Raw genomic sequence first — 22,995 nt, 5'->3', positions numbered from 1 at the left:
GCCTGCGCTTGGCTTCCACTTGCTCCCGGCGAAGCACCTTGGTGAGACCACACCTTGAGTATTGTGTGCAGTTTTGGTCGCCCTATCTGAGGAAGGATGTTCTTGCCATGGAGAGAGTGCAGCAAAGATTCACCAGGCTAATACCTGGGATGGCAGGAATGATGTATGAGGAGAGATTGGGTCAATTAGGCTTATATTCACTAGAGTTTAGAAGAATGAGAGGGGATCTCATTGAAACTTATAAAATTCTAACAGGACTAGACCGACTAGATGCAGGAAGGATGTTCCCGATGGTGGGGGAGTCCAGAACCAGGGGTCACAGTCTAAGGATAAGGGGTAAGCCATTTAGGACCGAGATGAGGAGGAATTTCTTCACCCAGAGAGTGGTGAACCTGTGGAATTCTCTACCACAGAAGGCAGTTGAGGCCAATTCATTAAATATATTCAAGAAGGAGTTAGATATATTTCTTAAGGCTAAAGGGATCAAGGGATATGGGGAGAAAGCAGGGACAGGGTACTGAATTTGGATGATTAGCCATGATCTCATTAAATGGTGGAACAGGCTCGAGGGGCCTACTCCTGCTCCTACCTTCTATGTTTGCCCCTCCTCCAGTCAGAAAGGCAGCCCTAACAGACCACCCATAACTCCAGTCAAACTGTTTAGAAGGCAGCCAAAAATAGTGCAACACCAGCAAAATCTTCCTCTCTGTAGTCAAACTTAACTTTCCAGAGTCAGGTAGCAAGTCAAAAATGCCCAGACGTCAACCATCAGTCTGAAATGACAAACCAGCAACTAAACTGTAAGTACATGATCTCTTTAAATAGCACTGGAAGGGTCCTTCCTGCCTAATAACACCATGAGTCACTGGGTGTGTTTATTTTGAGGATAGTCAGGCGCTGGGGCACTCCAATATCAGAAAAGAGTCCTTCAAAAAGTGCAGGACCCTCATTTGAATACATTATTCCGTGTTTTCCATAGTTCTGCTGTGTGCCCTGGATACTTACGGAGAAGCCCGATCCAATGGCGGGTGAAAGGGCGGGGGGTGGGGGAGGGTGACGCATTCCCAGTTCATTATGAGCATGCGCTTCCTGCCTGCTGTATTGGGTGCTTATGCGCCGGTTTAGTGCCATCAAATTTCTAAGCATTAACCTTTATTTTGTTGCTTTGTAGCTAATGATAATACTTGAAGTTCATCTTTAAATGGGCTCTGGAATACCAGTACTGCTGACTACTATGTATTATTTCATATACATGAATTATTGTGATTTATCAAACATTCCTTAGTTATTTCCACATTCAGTGCCAGTGGTATTTCACAGAAGTGACAATTAAAATTGTTAAAATATCACTTAAAGACTCTTGCATAGGCTGCACTCAAGAAGAGTATCAATCGTAGGCTAGATCCTTCAACACCATCACCATGGAAACTATGGTGTTATTCCACAAAATGCTAAACAGATCAATAAAATGTCACTGGTAGAGATGCAAAGAATCAATGTTGTCTATGTTATTTTCACACATTGAAAATACAGGAGAAATTGCTTTTCCCCCAGAAGACTACTGTTAGTGACTGTTATTACTGCATGTCCCATTCAGGCACATGTTTTACAAAGAAAAGCCGAAAAAGCAGGAAATCTGAAATAAAATCAGATTCATCAGCATCTGAAACAGAAAAGGCAGGTTAACATTTTGGGTGAGGACTATTCGATGGCGAAGTGGCTGATGAATCTGTTCTGCTGTTGCTGTTCCTTTTTCTTGAGTGCAGTCCACACAAGGAACAGTAAGTGATATTTTACACGTGTGGCATACCAATTTTGTCACTTTTGTGAAATATCAATGGCATTAAAAGTGAAAACAGTAATGGTGATACAGTTATGATAAATCATGCAGTCAGGCTGACATTCTGGATGGAGATCAGCTCTGATAAAGGGTCTCTACCCAAAATGCTAACCAGCTTTACTATTTTCGATACAGACGGACCAATTCACTTTGTTTTTATTTTAGTAATTTACAGTAACATCCTATTTTACTTTTTTTAAATTTTGGACTCACTTGGGGAAAAAAAGGAAGTAATGGATTTATAAAAAATGGGCACTTGGGCACTATGAGCAGCAGAAGTGCATGCACACATCAGAATAAACACTTGTAAAGGAGATTGCACTGAAAACTAACTCGTGCGTTGAGACTGAAGCTGCTTTTACATTGGTGTCAGTAGGCTGTTTGTCTACCCGGCATTAACAGTGTTTTTAACCAGATTCAGTGAATCTTGGGGTTGCCGCCTACTGGTGTGAGATCCACTCTTTGGGAACTGCCAGCGAAAACATCCCCTTGAATTTAATATAAAAGCAGCTTAGGTGTGACTCTCAAATTCAGAGTGGCATCAACTACAAGTAAACAATGTGTAACCTAAGCTGTACAAAGTGGAACAAATTGAAAGTAAGAAACAGTTGCATCTACATCGAGCCTTAATTTAGCCTCAGAATTTTTCCAAAGAGCTTTACATATGATGAACTACTTTGCAATGTAATGACTGTTCTGAAGGTAAATGCAGCAGCCATTTTGCAGACAGCAAGATCCAATAAACAGCAATGAGATAAATAACCAGCCTAGCAGTTTTAGTAGTGTTGACTCAGGGAGAAATATTGACCAAAACCATTTTGTAGGCTCTGGGGCATCATATTCTCTCCAGACACCCTTTATAAAGGGTATACTAGTCTGGGACCATTAGCGCATATATGAACAAAGGCTGGCACAGTTCAAGTATCTTTAGTGCTAACACAAACATTGCCAAATAGGACCTGAAACAGTTACAAATCAGAGCCATAACAACTGTATGCCTTGTTACAAGCTTAATTTGATTAGGTTCAAAACACTGGTTAGATATTTACATTATTATTAGATATAATATTGATTATTTTAAATTGAATATCCAAATACAAAGCACCTAATCATGTAACACAATTGTTTATGCATTACTGCCAGGTTAAGTCAATGCTGAGTAAAGGGGCAATGTATGCAGCATCATATAATAATTTTTCATCACAGAGCTGAAAATTCTTTCATATGATCTTCCTAAAATCTCTTGGAAAAATATTTCAAAGATCAATGACAGTTAATTTTCAGATGTTATATCAAAACAAATACTCAGTTGTCAAAGGGTTAACATACTTTAATTACAGAAGATTGGCAACATCTTCTCTCCGCATACCTGTATGTCCTGGTTAATAACAGTGATCCAGGCATCAACAGTTTTCCCGATACGAATTTTCTCAGCTGCATCACTGAAATATAATTCAATGAATTATTGTTAATCTTCTATAGCAGTCATTCCTCTGTCTAATTTATCAGACTGTTAAAGTCATAATTTGCACGTACATGAGGATTATATTGTTACTGTTATTTTTTCACCCAATTTGTGTATTACCTCTTAATGATTTTTTCCTACAAATTGAATAGCATTGCAGAGTTGCAGTCGTTAGTACTATTTCAACCAAAGCTATCATAACCTTTGAAAACCACTTCAAATTTCAAAGCAGACATGACGTTTTGTACAACTCCCTTTGTAGATAGTATTATAAAGAAAGAAAGATTTGCATTTATATAGCGCCTTTCACGACCACCGGACGTCTCAAAGCGCTTTACAGCCAATTAAGTACTTTTGAAGTGGAGTCACTGTTGTAATGTAGGAAACGCGGCAGCCAATTTGCACACAGCATTATCACATTGCTGTTTGTGGGATCTTGACCAGATAATCTGTTTTAGTGATGTTGATTGAAGGATAACTATTGGCCAGGACACCAGGGATAACTCCCCTGCTCTTCTTTAAAATAGTGCCATGGGATCTTTTATGTCCACCCGAGAGCACAGACGGGGCCTCGGTTTAACATCTCATCCGAAAGACGGCACCTCCAACAGTGCAGCTCTCCCTCAGCACTACACTGGAGTGTCAGCCTAGCTTTATGTGCTCAAGTCCCTGGAGTGGGACTTGAACCCACAACCTTCTGACTACCAACTGAGCCACAGCTGACACTGTTATATTATAGCAGCAATTTTGCTCTGAAAGTAACTGTACAAGATCAGAATTGACAGGGCAGCACATATTTCAGGACACTACAGTGCAATACTGAGGAAGCACTGCACTGCTGGAGGTGCCATTTTCCAGATGAGAGGTTAAACCGAAGCCTTGTCTGCTTGTTCAGGGGAACATAACATTTCTTGTGGCACTATTCAAAGAGGGGGGAGTTCTCCTGGTGTCCTGGTCAATCTCTAACCCTCAACCAACACCACTAAAACAGATTATTTGGTCATTTATCTCATTGCTGTTTGTGGGATCTTGCTGTGTATAAATTGGCTGCCGCATTTTCTTACATTACAACAGCGACTTCATTGGCTGTGAAACGTTTGGGATGTCCCAAAGATGTAAAAGGTGCTATAGCAACACAAGTTCGTTCTTTCTTTCTCCATGACCATTGGACTAGTCAAATTATTTTGAATTGGTAGCCGTCTAACATTTCTTGAGTTGCTCCTTGCAAGGAATTTTCTTTTCAACCCATGTCCCCAACACAGACATTTTATTAATTTAATTGCATATAGCTTCCACGAAAATCATATATTCCAGAGAAACATTACAGAGCAACGGGGAAATAATAGCTATCTACAAATAGAGTTGTACAAAACTCCAGCTAATCAAGGGCAGGGATTTTACTCTTACTAATTTTCAAGACAGAAACAATCTGGAACAATGCCTTTGTCCAAATGCACAAACCACAAGGATACTTTTATTCCATTACTGTGACTTTCTGATTTCTGACAGCAGATTCAAACTAAATTATTTCCACATGTTAATGTGCTCAGTAAGTTGGCAGGTTGTTGTGGAACTGAATTTATTCAGATATGTCTGGCAGGAAGTACAAACAACACAGAAATACATTTTTGCATTTTCTGGCTAAAAAAGGTGTATTACAAAGAGAAATTTGTAAAAGTTAGAAAGGGATATGCTACGTAACTGTGTTTTACGTATAACTGTTGAACTGAATTCCGCAGTCATCCTCTCTAGTCTCCACTTTATGGGCTGCACGATTCTGATTGGCCTAATAGTTATAAACAGATGAAAGACTGCTGCACTGCATGCTGGTCCCGTCTGGCTTGGCAAGCTTACTTGGCAAGGCATCTGTTCCGGATGCAGGTTCTTGTTTAGCAATACAGTGGTGCCTCTGACCCAACCATAATCTCACTAAACCCAGACAAGTAAATTTGTCTCAGTTTCACCCTACCCAAATATTATTTTAGCATCAGAGTTCTGATCTGGCATTTGACCTCATTCTTTTGTTTTTATCGCTGCATTTACTTGATAATTTGAAGCACTGAAATCTGACTACCAAGTGCAGTTCAAAATGTGTGCAATTCCACACATTCTGTTGTCTGGGGATCTGTTATCAGCAGTCTACAGAACAAACCACATGTTAGCAGGTTTAAACAGAATTTCTGATAATATCATAATTTTTTCCCCCCAACACACAGATCCACGTACATGTTCAGGCAGTGGAACAGCCTAAAATTGTAGAAATGTGACTTGGTACACATGTCCAAACTGAGCAGCATACCTTAGTACTGCTCATTTTAAACAGTAAGCTTTGTCACGTCAATTATTGACCTCAGGGTTTCTGCAAATGGGCAGCAACAATCTAACAGGAAAATTGGCATCAGCCCAACCTATTAATACAAAGGAGAATCTGAGTTTTTTAGCTGAAACTAACAACAGGCCTTATACAAATAAATTGTTACAAGTCAAACTGACCCATTTGAAATACAGCATATGCCCAGTAATAAACTTGTCGGGACAGAAGAAAAATACAATATATTACCATATTTTTTTCCTGCTCAGGAAAGAATTTAAGGTTACTGTATTTTGTACAGTACAGTAAATCTTTGATCTATTCTTGGCAGCCTTTAAGTAATACATGTTTTCTCAGGAATGTATTTGAACTCCAACATTAGATCAGACAAAATGCGTTAATGGTTTCTGAGGCAGATGTGAAGAATTGCCGCATAGGTTGTTCAACTAACCATACTGACCTGATGCCCTAATTGTCGTCTTATATTCACAGTAAGCACTGGATCCAGTTTGGATCGTATTTTGCACTATACTAAATGTATTTGGGTTGTTCAGGAAATTATCTAAGATGTAGCTGAGTTGAGGTCACTAAGCAACAGTTGTAACCAGCAGATAAAAACTTGTGTGCATTGTATGCTGGCTCAGTCTGCTTTGGCAACCCAGTTGGCAGTGCATCTGCTCTAAATACAGTCTCTAAGGAAGGTTTGCTCCATGAAAATGCAGTACAGCAGGAAATTACATCAGCATTTCATGTCAGACATTATAATTTATATTAAAAAAGGATTTTTTCCCAGCATCTAATTCAGTGCCACCTGGCACATGTGCAATCAAGAGAAATTAAAGTTAACAAGAAAGGGAAGTGATTTATCGACAACTTTCAGCACAAAAAAGTTTAGTTATAATTTAAAAAAAAAATCAAATATGATAATTAATTTTATTGTCAAAAAAATGTTCAGCTACATTTTTATTAAAACAACAATATCAAGTCTCTCTCTTTATCCAGTAACTGTACCCGAGGTTGGCCTCTGCCAATGCTACTACGAGCATCTACTAGGAAGTACACATCAACAGTTGGGTACAATTTACCATTCAATTTTTGGGCAGTGATGCATCTTATGGGCAGTGCCTGGCTTCCACTGAACTACTCCTCACAGCAATGTGGCCAAGATCACGAGTACAGCAGTGTGGGGAGGGTGAAGTAATCAGCAGCTTTTTAAAAAAACTTTTACTTTTTTTATTGAAACGGACAAGTATATTGCAGCAACAAAATAATGACCGTATGATACGGTAACAAAATAAGACCATATGACATGGATTACAATATATTAACTAAGTATATGGATATTGCATCATATAACATCCTAGTAAGTAGGGGTTACTTATCAAGTTCAATTCTAATCTGGACTTTAAACTCTAATTCTGTGTATAGCAGTAGTTGTCTGAAAAAAGCATAAATTGAGAAAGAAGAATGATGAAAGTGCCACTGATATCCCTAACCCACCTTATCTGTATTTATAAAAATCGTAGTAATACCTTGAGTAAATTTTATGTATCTATTTTGTCTATTAAACACAGCTTTCCCAATTCCAAGACTGCATTCACAATCCTCCAAACAAAACAGACCACTCCAACTGGCAGACAAAGAGCTTTAAGGGATTTCATACTTTTAAAAATAAATCCAAAATATGTAATGCACTCCATGACTATAGAGTCCCATAGCAGACTCATCCACATGGACACTGTTTATCTTCAGGCACAAAACCATAATGCTTCGACAATCTGCAAACATCATATGCAATCGCTTATTCCTGCGAGAGAAATTCATGAAAATGATAAACCCGAGAATGTAAACTATTAGATTTAATTCAATGGTAGTACCCATCCCTTTCCGACAATACTTTATATCAAGACATGTTAAAAATATCCATGTGCCAACACCCATCACTATACAAAAAATCCATTTGCTTTATTCAAATTATTGAGCTCTATGCAGTGGTTCGTATTGGATTTCATGAAGTCTACTATACAGTGAGGCCCTGAAGACACTGATATCCACATTTTTTTCCTTCCTCCCAGTGTCTCCCCAAATCTTAGTCCAATCAACTGTTAAGTTTGAACAGTAGAGTATGATTACATCATAAAGAGGCCAAAGGAGATTCCTCCACATTTCTGTGTAGCCCCAAAATTTCAAGAATAATCCTGATCCCTTAATTTTTGGGTAGAGATTCTATAATGCCTTAAAAATGAGGCACTAGATAGGTAATGAGTAACAATGTATTCCCTAAAGTAACCAGAAGTTACCAGCCAAGTGGGAACACCACATCTGCAAATTTCATATGTACATAGCACAGAAATAATAAAGTATACTGGGGACTCTTAACTATTTTTCGGAAATCTTGACATAAACAGTTTGAAATATAGGACAATGTTTGACTGTACATACTTCCATTAAAAGTCAGACTATTTCCAAGTATGTAAATCCCTCACCAGCCCATCTGAATAGAAAATTAAAATGCTGAAAGGATGATTTTGCCAAGTGGCATGTCTTCAATCTGATTAAAATTATCTCATATTTAGATTGGCACCCACATTGCTCTCAGAGTTTTTACAGCACAGAAAGAGGCCCTTCGGCCCATCGTGTCTGCGCCGTCCATCAAGCCCTGTCCAGTCTAATCCCATTTTCCAGCATTTGGTCCATAGCCTTGTATGCAATGGCATTTCAAGTGCTCATCCAAATGCTTCTTGAATGTTGTGAGGGTTCCTACCTCTACCACCCTTTCAGGCAGTGAGTTCCAGATTCCAACCACCCTCTGGGTGAAAAAGTTCCTCCTCAAGTCCCCTCTAAATCTCCTGCCCTTTACCCTGAATCTATGCCCCCTTGTTATTGACCCCCCTACTAAGGGGAAAAGTTCCTCTTTATCTACCCTATCTATGCCCCTCATCATTTTGTACACCTCAATCAGGTCCCCCCTCAGCCTTCTTTGCTCCAAGGAAAACAACCCCAGCCTGTTTAGCCTTTCTTCATAGCTGAGGCGCTCCATCCCAGGTGACATCCTGGTGAATCTTCTCTGCACCCTCTCCAAAGCAATCACATCCTTCCTATAGTGAGGCGACCAGAACTGCACACAGTACTCCAGCTGTGGCCTTACCAGCGTTTTGTACAGCTCCATCATAACCTCCCTGCTCTTATATTCTATGCCTCGGCTAATGAAGGCAAGTATCCCATATGCCTTTTTAACCACCTTATCTACCTGTTCCGCTGCCTTCAGGGATCTATGTACATGTACACCAAGGTCCCTCTGTACTTCCTAGGGTCCTACCACTCATTGTGTATTCCCTTGCCTTATTTGTCCGTCCAAAATGCATCACCTCGCACTTTTCAGGGTTAAATTCCATTTGCCACTTTTCCGCCCATCTGACCAACCCGTTTATATCGTCCTGTAGCCTGAGGCTTTCCTCCTCGCAATTTACCACCCCACCAATTTTCGCATTGCTATTCAAAAAGCAGAGACACCAAAAATTACATTACATTGATGTAAAGGAACATTTTATGTTCCGTATTACTGGTTTACACACTGGTGTGTTTTCAGCTTCAACCTAATCCCAACCATTCAAGAGTTCAATCACAAGGCAACCAAAAGTTCCAGCAGGCACTACAGTCATGTATCTTAAAAGGTGGGAATAGTCTTAAAGTCCATTTTGCATAATATACTGTACACAAAAATGCTGACTTTCCGGTTAAAAGCTTTTTCAACATCCACCAAGATAAGCTAAGGCATCCTCTCAGGGTTCAGAGACAGAGGAGCCTGGAGGTTCTACTGGTGTACAGTCGATTCTGTGATGCTAATCAGGTGCGCAGCTGCAGGAAGTGGAGCAAAGATCAGTTTTTCTGGATCCCTGCCTACTCTTGTACCAGTTCTATTTTCCTCGCAGCCGGTGGAAGTATTCATCCATATTTGGGCAGCTGCATTCAAATGAGGTAGTAATGATTTAGTTATATCATCCATCTCATTTTCTATCATTTCTGCTTCATTTCCACTGTCATAATCAAACCAGTATAAAAATGGCATCTTGGGTTGCTAGGCACTACTCCAAAGGTGGAATGGAGTTTAAACTGTCTAGCTTTTCAATCAAATGCAAGTATGAATGCCTCTGTCTACATATTTAGATGGAGGTATCAAAGAATCATAGAATGGTTACAGCACGGAAGAACGCCATTCGGCCCGTCGAACCCATGCCGGCTCTCTGCAAGAGCACTTCAGCTAGTCCCATTCCCCCGCCCTTTACCCGTAACCCTGCAATTTTTTTTCCTTCAGGTACTTATCCAACTCCCTTTTGAAAGCTGTGATTTTGAGTCTGCCTCTACCACCCTTTCAGGCATTGCATTCCAGATCCCAAGCACTCGCTGAGTAAAAAGCTTTTTCCTCATGTCGCCTTTGGTTCTTCTGCCAATCACCTTAAATCTGTGTCCTCTGGTTCCCGACCCTTATGCCAATGGGAACAGTTTCTCTCTATCTACTCTGTCCAGACCCCTCATGATTTTGAACACCTCTATCAAATCTCCTCTGCTCTAAGGAGAACAACCCCAGCTTCTCCAGTCTATCCACGTAATGGAAGTCCCTCATACCTGGAATCATTCTAGTAAATCTTTTCTGCGCCCTCTCTAAGGCCTTCACATCCTTCCTAAAGTGTGGTGCCCAGAATTGGACACAATGGCCCATATTTTCCAATGCCTATGGGTGTGTACGAGGTGTACGCATGCGCTGAAAACCGGCATTTCCGATCTGTCACGAATCCTCTTGACAGATCGGACGCTTGCCCTGGAGAAGGGCCTCTGCGGGGGGAGAGTTCCGCTTTCTGCAGAACCTCCGCCCGCTGAAATTACTTAAAAATCATGCGCCTGGTAAAAGCAGGCGTAAGGCCTGCTTTTACTAGCATAAAAGAGTTAAAAAAAAGTTTAAAATTTTTTTTTCCACTCATTTATAATTTAAAAATACTATTAAAAAAGATAAGTTTATTTTTAGCCCTGTAAAAAACTTGAATGATTTTTTTCAAAAATTAAATTTGTTTAAAATATTTAATTTAATGTAATTTTAACTCATTTTAAAAACGTAATGGTTTTTTAAAAATGTATTTAATGTTTTAGTGTCTTTTTTCAGTGATCCCCATTCATACTTCATACTGTCAAAAGTATAAAGGGAGATTCCCTTCTCCCATTGGCTCGCCTGGCCCACGTGATCCCAGGGATGCTTGCGAACCGCATGCGCCCCTGGGATAAGTGGGCCCTGCGCATTTCGACTGCGGAGACGCCCAGACCTCGGGTTCCCTCAGGTAAGGGCGTAGATTTTTTCCCCAATAGGAGGCATCCGCACGCAGGAAGCCTCCTATCGGAAATTATGGGTCAATACTCCAGTTGATACCGAACCACAGTTTTATGCAGGTTCATCATAATTTCCACGCTTTTGTACTTTATGGGCAGGATTTTCATTGTGACGTGGAGTCGGGATTGGAGACGTGCGTGGTGCACTGTCCTCCCTACGTGTATGTGTCTGTACGCAGTTAGACAGCCAGCCAAACTCCTTTCAATAACGACATGGGAGACAGGATGTAGCGTCCAAGCTCCGGTGTTTAATAATGCCACACTTGCACGAGGTCAATGAAACAATACAAATCAGTTGCATTGGGTTGGAGTAAAACTGAGAAAGAAAAAAGAAATGCACCTTGTTACATACATGCAATATAACTAACATTTAAACATGAGTATGTAATGAAACCATTCAACTCACAGGCAATGCTTTCGAAGGCGTAACAATGTAGGATTACAGCAGATTAACTTGCAGCACGCTCCATGCTGATGTGATCTCTTTGTTTTGCTATCACTATACTACTTCCTGTTGAGTGACCCTACTTGTTGTATCCGTGTGTTAATGGAGACACGGAATGCAGGAGTTGGTTTAACAGGTGTTTACTGAACAAAGTCTGGAGGTGAACTAAAAGATACAAGACGCTATACAGACTTATATACCCGAGTGGTCACTACCGGTATTACAGTACACAGGGGCTCTTAAAGGTACATACACTACACTTCCTCCCCTTTTAGATAATTAGTACATAACATTTTAAGTAATCATTAATTAACATGTTTACAAGAACAATAATCTACACATTTGCTGCAGTTAATCAATTATAAGTCAGTCTCTCTGGAGGCTTCCTGACTCGGTCCGGATAACGCCTCGGTGGTGTAGTAGTTTTCGGTGGTGTAGTAGGTTCTTTTGGCAAAGTCGATTCGGCTTGAACGCCAGTGTCGGGTTCATCTGGTTCTAGTATCACCGGATCGGAGGTAGATACGATGGGTATCTCTGCTTCATCATTAGGCGTATAGAGTTGTGGTGTAGGTTGTCCCTTTTTGGATGACTCTATGATCTGGTCAGCATGGCGCCTTATTATGCTTTCTCCAATGTCCACGGTATACATCAGCGGTCCTAGTCGTGTGCAAATAGTTCCAGGCTGCCATTTCTCGGTACGGTAGTCCCGGGCCAAAACTTGTTGACCTATCTGGAAGGTTCTAGTTGGCCTTTCATTCATGCCCTGAAATTGCTGGTTCTCTACGTCCCTTCTGATGTTTGGCTTGATCAAATCCAGCCGGCATCTTAGTCTTCTATTGAAAAACATCATGGCGGGAGTTTGGTTTGTAACCACATGTGTTGCATTCCTGTACGCAAACAAGAAGTTATCTACCTTATGTTATAGATTTATGTCTTCATTACCCATGGCCTTTATGGCCTTCTTGAAGGTCTGGACAAACCTTTCAGCTAATCCATTGGTGGCGGGATGGTATGGGGCGGACGTGTCGTGCTTAACCCCATTGTTTTTTTTAAGAACTTCCTGAATTCTTCGGACACAAATTGCGGTCCATTATCAGAACAGATCTGTTCAGGCAGCCCATTCCTGGCAAATATGGTCCTTAACACTGCGATGGTTTTTTCCGCGGTGGTGGAGGACATCTTCATTACCTCCGGCCACTTGGAGTGTGCATCCACCGCGATTAAGAACATTGAGTCCATAAATGGACCAGCAAAGTCGATATGTACCCTTTGCCATGGAGATGAGGGCCACTCCCATGGATGTAGAGGGGCTTGTGGTGGGGCGTTTTGGACCTTCTGGCATCCTAGACAGCCCTTGGTCATTTCTTAGATGTCTCCATCGATACCTGGCCACCACACAAATGCTCTGGCTAGGTTCTTCATTTTCACTCCACCCAGATGCCCCTCGTGAAGCTCCTTTAGCACTTTATCCTGGAGTTTGGGTGGAATCACCACTCTGGATCCACACATCAAGGTTCCTCGGCACACTGACAGCTGTTCTCTTCTTTGCGAGAATGCTGGCAACAGTGGTTCGCCATGTGCTGGCCATCCCTTCACTGTTAAATCGTAGACTCGTGAGAGAGTCGGGTCATTTCTCGTTTCCTTGTCAATGGTAGAATTTGTTACTGTTAGACATTCCACTATGGTTGAGTGGAACATCTCCACTGGGTCTACTGTAGGTGCCTCTTCTACCGTTGGCAACAGTAGGCGCGATAAACCGTCAGCATTCCCATGCTGTTTTGATCCTTTGTATTCTATGTCATATTGGTGTGCTCCTAGGAAAAGGGACCACCTCTGTAGCCTTTGCGCTGTCATAATGGGAACGCCCTTTTTAGGGTTGAATATGGAGACGAGGGGTTGATGGTCAGTCAACAAGGTAAATTTTTGTCCGTGTAGGTAATGGTTGAATTTCTTCACTCCCCACACCAGGCTGAGTGCTTCCCTGTCGATCTGGGCATAGTTACGCTCAGCTGAGTTCAATGAGCGTGACGCAAAAGCTATCGGCCGCTCCGAGCCATCAGGGAATCTATGCGATAATACCGCTCCTACGCTGTAAGGGGATGCATCGCACGCAGTCTGATTGGCAGTGATGGGTTGTAATAAGCCAACACTTCCTTGGACGTGATCAAGCCTTTGCATTTATGGAAGGCACGTTTACAGTCTTCGCTCCATTTCCAAATTACTCCCGTTTGTAGCAGTGCGTTAAGAGGGTGCAGAACAGTTGACAAGTTCGGTAAAAATTTATGATAGTAATTTATCAGTCCCAGGAACGACCTTAATTGTGAGACATTGTCAGGTGCTGGGGCTTTTATGACCGCTTCAATTTTTTCAGGTGACTTATGCAACCCTTCTTCGTTAATTATATGGCCACAATATGATATTGGTTTCTGGAAAAATTCGCACTTGGGGCGATTTGCTCGTAGGCCCCGTTCTCTCAGCCTAGTGAGCACCTGCTCCAAATTGGCAAGGTGCTCGTTGTCGTTTTCTCCTGTTACAAGGATGTCATCTAGGTAGCATGGAGTCCCCGGAATCCCTTGCAGGACTTGCTCCATTGCTCTTTGCCAGATAGCTGGAGCTGATGCTACTCCGAAAACCAGTCGATTGTACTGGTACAGGCCTTTGTGTGTGTTTATCGTGAGATACTTTTTAGAGGCCTCCTCAACCTCCATCTGTAGATATGCCTGTGCCAAGTCAATTTTGGTGAAACGTTTCCCTCCGGATAGTGAGGCGAAAATATCTTCTATCCTCGGAAGAGGATACTGTACCATGTGAAGGACCGGGTTTACAGTCACCTTGAAGTCCCCACAGATGCGAACTTTCCTCTGTTCTTCAGATTTATCATTATTCAACGTTTTCTTCATGACCGGGACGATGGGTGTTGCCCACTCGCTCCAATCTACCTTGGATAACACGCCTGCCTTTTCCAAATTCTCCAGCTCTGCCTCGACTGCTGGACGAATTGCGTATGGCACCGGCCTTGCCTTAAAAAACTTGGGAATTGCCGCATCTTCCACTTTTATTGAGGTGGTGACGCCTTTCAAGGTTCCTAGTTCCTGTTGAAACACTTCTTTGGCGTTGGCCAAGATGTCTTTTAATCGTCCAGGTATGACGTCATCATCATTTTTTTTCTTACTGGTCACCGTCAGTGCCTGAATGGAGTGCCAGTCTAAACATATCTTCCTGATCCATTCACGTCCCAACAGCGGTGGACCACCATCTTGCAGAACGTATAAATACAACTTCTGTATTTCCTTGCCGTTGTATACAACAGGCACCCTTATTTTCCCTCTGGGGTATACTTTCTGCCCCGTATATGTCTTCAAGATAATGGATGTGTCTTTCAAAGGTATATGCGGAAATAGCCGCTCGTAATCCCGTCGACTTATGACGGTCAGAGCTGATCCTGTATCTAGCTCCATTTTAACTGGGGATCCCGCTATCGTGAGGGTAACCCAAATGGTCTGGTAATCTTCTTTGACAATTACATTATGTAATTTGAGACTGCTTAGTCTCTTGTTTCCGGAGTCGCTATCGCTCTTCTGGTCTTCGGAGCTACTGTCCGTCATCATTTGTACCCTTCTGTACTTTTCCTTATTGACTTTTTTTCTGTCAGTGGATTTTTTGTTTCCAGATCGGCATACATGTGCAATGTTGTGTCCCATCTTTCCGCATTGCCTGCATGCTTTGTCCTTGAACCAGCAGTCCCTCTGGTCATGGGTGGATCTGCCGCAGCGATAACATCTCTCGAAACCCCGTGTCATTTCATGGGTGCCGAAGTCCTGTGGCTTTTGCTATATCTCTGCAGCTCCTCTTGCTGCTGCTGCGTATGATACAGCCACACTGAAAGCCCTGTCCAGTGTCAAATCTTTCTCAGAAAGTAGCCTTTTCTGTGTTCCTTCACTTAGGAGACCGCAGACGAATTTGTCTCGTAGAGAATCTGCCAGTCCTGCCCCAAATTGGCAGTGCTTTGACAGCTTTCTTAATTCGGTGAGGTAATCAGCGTTACTTTCATTCTTGTGCTGATTCCTCCTGAAGAATTTGAATCGTTCCGCTATCAGCAGCGGTGTTGGGTTTAAGTGCTCCTGTAGGGTATCAACAATCTCCTTAAAATTCTTGTCCATCGCTTTGGCTGGAGTGATTAAGTTTCGTAACAGCCCGTATGTCCTTGCGCCCATCAGACTTAGAAGTACCGATGCCTTTTTATCATCCTCTACTTCATTCGCTGTGCAATATACCTCCACTCTTTCCACATGTGGTCCAATCCTCGATATTACTATCAAAAGCAGTAATATTGCCAGTCTTAGGCATCTTGAAAATCAAAAATGGCGCCTCCCGCGCTTTCCTTTCTTCCCTGCCGAGAAAAAATGTCACCTCCCGCGCTTTCCCGCCGCTGCTGACAACGCTGTTCTCTGCGGTTTTTATTTACACAGATATTTTTAATAGTTGGAGACTCGTTCCCGCCGGACTCTCTGGGACTTTTCCCTCCCTCTGCTTGGTCCGAACGCTGACCTGCTTTGCAGCGCCGGCCGTCTCCAGAGTGCTCCACCCTCTGTCTCTGTTTGCCTCCGCCTTCCGACTCGCTGCTCGGCCTCGCTGCAGAGGCACCCGATCGAGCCCCAGCCCGCCGCCCAGGAAGGATTAGTGCAGTACCTGCCACCAGCCCGGCTAGCTGGTGAAACCAGTTTTTTTTCTTCGACCTTTGTCTGAGGAATCGATCTCCTTGAGGTGCTGCCGAATTGCAGGTAAGTCCGTTTCCAATTCGTCGCCACTGTTGTATCCGTGTGTTAATGGAGACACGGAATGCAGGAGTTGGTTTAACAGGTGTTTACTGAACAAAGTCTGGAGGTGAACTAAAAGATACAAGACGCTATACAGACTTATATACCCGAGTGGTCACTACCGGTATTACAGTACACAGGGGCTCTTAAAAGGTACATACACTACACTACTGGCCATTTCCATTTACTGCCACCTACTGGCGGCAACAAAACGTAACTCCTGCAATTATAAGGTAGAACATGGGGGGTTAAAATCCCGAAATCGGGGGTCCCAACACCATCCCGCCCCAACCCGCCTCCATGCCAGTTTCAAAGGAGGCGGGTACCCGCCCTGCACTTACCCGAGGCAGGAAGGGATTAGTGCCAATTAATTGCCTGTTAACAGGCAGTTTTTTAGCCTAATCCCTATTTTGAAGGTTGAAGTGTGGGATTCCCGACGGCTCCAAACCACGCCAAGTTAGAGTCGTCGGGTTGAAGGGCTTGGAGGCGTCGAGATGTCGGTGTTCAGGTGAGTGATGTGTGCATGAGTGCAAAGGTAAGTGTGTTTGGTGTGTCTAAAGTGATTAAAGAAGTGTAAATTACCTTTTCTTACCTTTACAGCCTTCCTTCCTTTAGGTCCCGGGAGTCCGTCATCTCACCGGCACAGAAAGCAGAATGGCTGCGAACTGTCAAAAGTGACAGCCTGCAGCTTTCTGTGCAGGAGAGATTTCTAACTGAGTCTGTGGGGAAGGACTCATGTTAGAAGCAAGACTGTCGGTGTTTAACAGCTTCAAAGAGCTTTCAAACACTGATACTTCATCTGTCAAAACGTCTTGACAGATGACATTTCAGTCTGTGATGTCACCTGTTGCCGGGTAGCCCTTAATTGGCCTGCTGAGCCCGCTGGGTGGGCTCAACAAGGTCAATCAAGTTAAAATCGCGTGGATTGGCCGCATCTCGATGGAGGTGGGACTACAACCCCGAAAGCCTCCAACCCGACTCCTGAATGAAAATCCAGCCCACTACCTCTATTCATGAAGCCCAGGGTCCCATAAGCTTTTTTAACTGCTTTCTCAACCTGCCCTGCCACCTTCAACGATTTGTGCACATACACCCCTAGGTCTCGCTGTTCAGGCACTCCCTTTAGGATTGTACCCTTGATGCGCTATCAATTCTAATAAAAGGCTGAGCAGAGTTCAGAACGACAGGCTTTTATTAACTACTGAATTGCACTTCAAACAGATCAGGACTATGCCTCTAGTGGACGACCGAATGCCAGAGAGCTGCCATGCAGCCGTCCTTATACCAGGTAGCCAAGGGCGGAGTCAGCTGAGGCATAGTCAGGCATAACAGTGAAACAAGAGTGAACGACAACAACAACAACAACAATAGTGAACACAGTGAACGACAGTGGTTTACCACAACCCTGTAGTTTATATTTCCTCTCTTCATTCTTTCTACCAAAATGTATCACTTCGCACTTTTCTGCATTAAATTTCATCTGCCACGTGCCCGCCCATTCCACCAGCCTGTCTATGTCCTCTTGAAGTCTATCACCATCCTCCTCACTATACACCCACATCCAAGTCATTAATATATATCAAGAAAAGCAGAGGTTTTAGAACCAACCCCTGGGGAACACTACTGTATACCTTCCTCCAGTCCGAAAAACAACCGTTCACCACTACTTTCTGTTTCCTGTCACTTAGCCAATTTTGTATCCATGCTGCCACTGTCCCTTTGATGCCATGGGCTTCAACTTTTCTGGCAAGCCTATTATGTGGTACTTTGTTGGACGCCTTTTGGAAATCCATGTACAGGAGACTTTGGTTTATCTGGAGGTTGTATGTCCGGAAACCTCGATCTACCGGCAGAAATCAGGAGCCGTTTTGTTAGTTTTTTTCTTCTCGTGGCTTTTTTTTCCAACAGTCAGGCTCTGGAAAGTCTCTCTGAAGCTGTTGCTAAGCTACAGAGACGCTTCCAAGGTACGGGCCGACTGTTTGAAGCTGTTGCTAAGCAACAGTGTTTGTTGTCAGATACGGAGATGAAAACCTCCGTATGCTTCAACATTAATGCTGGTATGTCCGGCAGTTTTGATAGATCGGCAACAGCTCAGTCCCGTCGGTGCCGGATATAACAAAATTTCCTGGACACCATGTCAACCGCATTGCCCTCATCAACCCTCTCTGTTACCTCATCAAAAAACTCGATCAAGTTGGTTAAACACGATTTGCCTTCAACAATTCCGTGCTGGCTTTCCTTAATTAATCCACACTTATCCAAGTGGCTGTTAATTTTGTCCCTGATTATTGTTTCTAAAAGCTTCCCCACTACCGAGGTTAAACTGACTGGTCTGCAGTTGCTGGGTTTATCTTTACACCCTCTTTTGAACAAGGGTGTAACATTTTCAATTCTCCAGTCCTCTGGCACCACCCCTGTTTCTAAGAAGGAATGGAAGATTATGGCCAGTACCTCTGCGATTTCTTCCTTCACTTCTTTCAGTGTCCTAGGATGCATCCCATCTGGTCCTGGTGACTTATCTACTTTAAGTACAGCCAACCTTTCTAGTGCCTCCTCTTTATGAATTTTTATCCCATCCAGTATCTCATCTACCTCCTCCTTCACTATGTCTATGGCAGCATCTTCTTCCTTGGTGAAGACAGATGCAAAGTACTTATTTAGCACCTCAGCCATACCCTCTGCCTCCATGCATAGGTCTCCTTTTTGGTCCGTAATCGGCCCAACCCCTCCTCTTACTATCCGTTTACTATTTATATGCCTATAGAAGACTTTTGGATTACCTTTTATGTTAGTTGCCATTCTATTCTCATACCCTCTCTTTGCCCCTCTTATTTTCTTTTTCACTCCCCCTCTGAACTTTCTATATTTAGCCTGATTAACAGATGTATTCTTGACCTGACATCTGTCATATGCATTCTTTTTCTGCTTCATCTTACTCTCCATCTCTTTCATCATCCAGGAAGCTCTGACTTTAGTTGCCATATCTTTTCCATAAGTGGGAATGTACTTCCACTGTACCTAAACTATTTCCTCTTTAAAGGCAGCCCATTGTACCATTACAGTTTTGCCTGCCAATCTTTGATTCCAATTTACCCGGGCCTGATCCATTCTCATCCCACTGAAAGTTGCCTTCCTCCAATTAAGTATTTTTACTCTAGATTGCTCCCTATCCTTTTCCATAGCTAATCTAAACCTTATGATACTATGATCACTGTTCCCTAAATGTTCACCTACTGATCCTTGCTCCACTTGACCTACCTCATTCCCCAGAACCAGCTCCAACAATGCCTCCTTTCTCGTTGGGCCGAACACATACTGATCAAGAAAGTTCTCCTAAACACACTTCAGAAATTCTTCCCCCTCTCTGCCCTTTACACTATTACTATCCCAGTCTATATTAGCATAGTTGAAGTCCTCTATTATCACTACTCTATAGTTCTTACACCTCTCTGTAAATTCTCTGCAAATTTGCTCTTCCATATTTTTCCCACTAGCTAGTGGCCTATAGAATACACCTAGCAGTGTAACGGCACCTCTATTATTTCTTAACTCTAACCATATAAATTCTGTCCTTGACCCGGCCAGGACATCCTCTCTCTCCGGCACTGTAACATTCTCCTTAACCAATACTGCCACACCACCTATCTATCCTTCCCTGAACACTTTATATCTAGGAATATTTCGTACCCAATCTTGCCCTTTATTGAGCCAGGTCTCCATTAATGCCACGACATCATATTCCCATGTGGCTATTTGCGCCTGCAGCTCGCCAACCTTGTTTACTATGCTTCATGCATTCACATACATACACTGTAAACCTATCTTAGACCATCCTGTCTTCTCTCTTAGTCTGACCCCACCTAATACCTTACTATTTCTTACTTTAGTGCTATCCGTCTCTCCCAATCCTTTGTGCCCTTTGTTTTTCCTTTCTAATGCTACATCCTGGTGCCCATCCCCCCAAACCCTAAGGTATTAGCAGGTGGGTGCCATTTACAGGTGCTGTTCAAACCTTATTACTATGTTATTTTTGTTGCTTTTCTTTTGTCTTTTTTTTGTTGCCTGAGGCACGACCATTTACTCGCCTCTCCTTTCAAACATAAAGGCCAAATGGTTTTATACCGATGCATTAAGTCAAAGATTTACTCATTTCTAGAGCTAGCAATTTCATCAGCTTTCCTATGGACAGCCAGCACCAGCATGATCGGGCAATGCAAATTGACCAAGTGCTTGGATTCACCAAGGTCCAAGGAGTCATAGTTTACATCTCCACGGCCTTAAGAACTTCATGCATCAATGGCCAATAGGAAAAGATTCTACTCTCTCAATATGTAGGTCAATTGCAACCAGCAGCACGCCATTGTGCAAGCGACTGCTCGCTTTCTTAGGAGCTGGCATTCTTTAAACCAGGAAAACATGTCTTCATGTGGGTCCTCGGAGATCAAGACTATGCTTTACAGCCTTGGTTGATGACACCTGTGTGCTTTCCTAGGACTCCAGCTGAGCAGCACTATAATGAAATCCAAGGGAGTCACCACTCTGAGAAGGCACATTTCAGATACATGAACCAGTGTGGGGAAATCCTGCAGTATAGTCCAGGAGAAGTCTCAAGGATCATGGTGGTGTGCTGCATGTTGCACATCACCACCTTTCCTAGAAGGATGACAATCCCAATCAGGAGCAAGGACATCAACAAGATGAGCAGCAGCAGCAGCCTGAAGAATCTTGCCACCAACAAGATACTGTGATGAAATATTCCATTCATCACTGCCTGTGACTGTGGTTGGTTTCAGGTTTCTCCTCACCATTGTATTGTGTATTGGAATGTATGGAATGTGTTGTGTGTAGGGCTCCGCCCATACCTGGCCTCTATGTAAGCCAGCTCAGTCTGGCCTCACAGCCAGTACTGCAGACCTCCAGGGAAGATATCTCTCTCCACTGCATGTGATCTTCGAAGTTAATAAAAGCCTTGTTTTGTTTCGCTAACATCGAGTCTCGGGATTATTGAGGCACATCAATTTTATTAACTTATTTTTCAACACAATGGATCAACTCCTGAAACCCGAACGTTTAGATTTGGATCAGCATGCTCCGGACGCATCAGCACGCTTTGGACACTGGTTTATGTGTATGGAATTCTTCCTGGACAATTCCGCAGCCGTCAAAGACGCTACGGACGCTGCGAGTATGAAACTCAGAATTCTGCGGAATTGGGTAAGCCACCGGGTTTACCCCCTCATCCAAGACGCCGACACGTACCTGGCCGCCTGCGACATCTTAAAGGCGCATTACCAGCAGCGTACGAATGAGGTGTATGCTAGGCATCTGCTCGCCACTCGCGCACAGCGACCTGGGGAATCGGTGGAGGAGTTCCTAGGCACCCTGAAAATGCTTGGCAAAGACTGCAAGTGCCGAGATGTAAAAGCCGCAGTGTACACCGACGAGCTTGTTCGCGATGCCTTTATCACAGGCCTCAGCTCCACTTACATCCGGCAAAGACTGCTGGAAAAAACAGGATTGGACCTGAAACAGGCTGCGGACACCGCGCGATCCCTGGATGTGGCCCAGAGAAACTCGGACGCCTACTCTTCAGCCCGCGCCGTCCACGCCGCCACGTGTGCACCAAGGGCGCCGCCATCTTGGAAGGCATCTTCCCCGCCCGGCAGCCCGACACCGTCGGGGCCCCGCTCTCCCCCCAGAAGCCCTACGACAGCCGCGACGCGTCGGGGACCCAACTGCTACTTCTGCGGGCAGCCAAAGCACACCAGAAACCTGTGCCCGGCGAAAGGCACCACCTGCTTTAAGTGCGGTAAGAAGGGGCACTTTGGGAAGGTGTGCAGAGGGAACCCCGCTGGAAAACCAAAACCCGCCACCGCCGCGTGTGCGCCGTGGGAGCGGCCATCTTGGACGCCATCTTGCCCGACCTCGTGGGGTCCGCCATCTTGTGAGCAGACAGCGCGGACGCCATCTTGTCTCGATCAGGGCCCTACAGTGGCATCGGTCACAGTGGACCAGACCAGGCCCCACCCGCTATCCAAATCAATGGTGGACATCGAGGTAAACGGGTGCGGGGTTAAATGTTTAATTGACAGTGGAAGCACGGAGAGTTTTATCCACCCGGAACTGGCACGACAACTCTCCCTAAAGGTGGTCCCTACTCGGGGTACCATCTCTATGGCTGATAAAACCCAGACATCGACCATTCTGGGTTACTGCACGGTACAATTGTCCGTTAACGGGACTGTATACGATAATTTTAAAGTATTAATCATGAAGAATCTATGCGCGAGCGTGATCTTGGGCCTGGATTTCCAGTGCAACCACCAAAGCATCACGCTCAAGTACGGTGGGTCCCAGCCGCCCCTCACAGTGTGCGGCCTGGCTACCCTGAAGGTAAAGCCGCCTTCGCTATTCGCGAACCTTACCCCTAACTGCCGGCCAATAGCGACCAAAAGCAGGAGGTACAGCTGGGAGGACAGGCGGTTTATCGCAACCGAGGTAGACAGGCTCCTGAAAGAGCGCATTATTGAATGCAGCAATAGCCCGTGGCGCGCCCAAGTGGTGGTGGTAAGGGGTAGCGAGAAGAAACGGATGGTGATCGACTATAGCCAAACGATCAACAGGTACACCCAACTAGACGCCTACCCGCTACCCCGCATATCAGAAATGGTGAACCAAATCGCCCAATACCGGGTGTTCTCCACCATCGACCTCAAGTCAGCGTACCACCAGCTCCCT

General features: G+C 43.8%; 1 protein-coding gene across 4 annotated transcripts in view; it reads right to left on the bottom strand.

The window, feature by feature from the left end:
* Positions 1–22,995, bottom strand: part of kiaa0586 (KIAA0586 ortholog) — a 674,053-nt gene that overhangs the window by 337,852 nt on the left and 313,206 nt on the right. For all 4 annotated transcript variants that reach the window (XM_086003275.1, XM_086003276.1, XM_086003277.1 and 1 more), the window contains exon 14: positions 3,210–3,282. In XM_086003275.1, the coding sequence (XP_085859401.1) occupies positions 3,210–3,282 (73 nt within the window). The remainder of the gene's footprint in view (positions 1–3,209; positions 3,283–22,995) is intronic.

This window comes from Somniosus microcephalus, chromosome 12 (genome assembly GCF_052327205.1).
Source record: "Somniosus microcephalus isolate GS21.2 chromosome 12, FLI_Smic_1.0, whole genome shotgun sequence".
NCBI classification, from domain to species: domain Eukaryota; kingdom Metazoa; phylum Chordata; class Chondrichthyes; order Squaliformes; family Somniosidae; genus Somniosus; species Somniosus microcephalus.
This window is presented reverse-complemented; position numbering and strand designations above follow the sequence as displayed.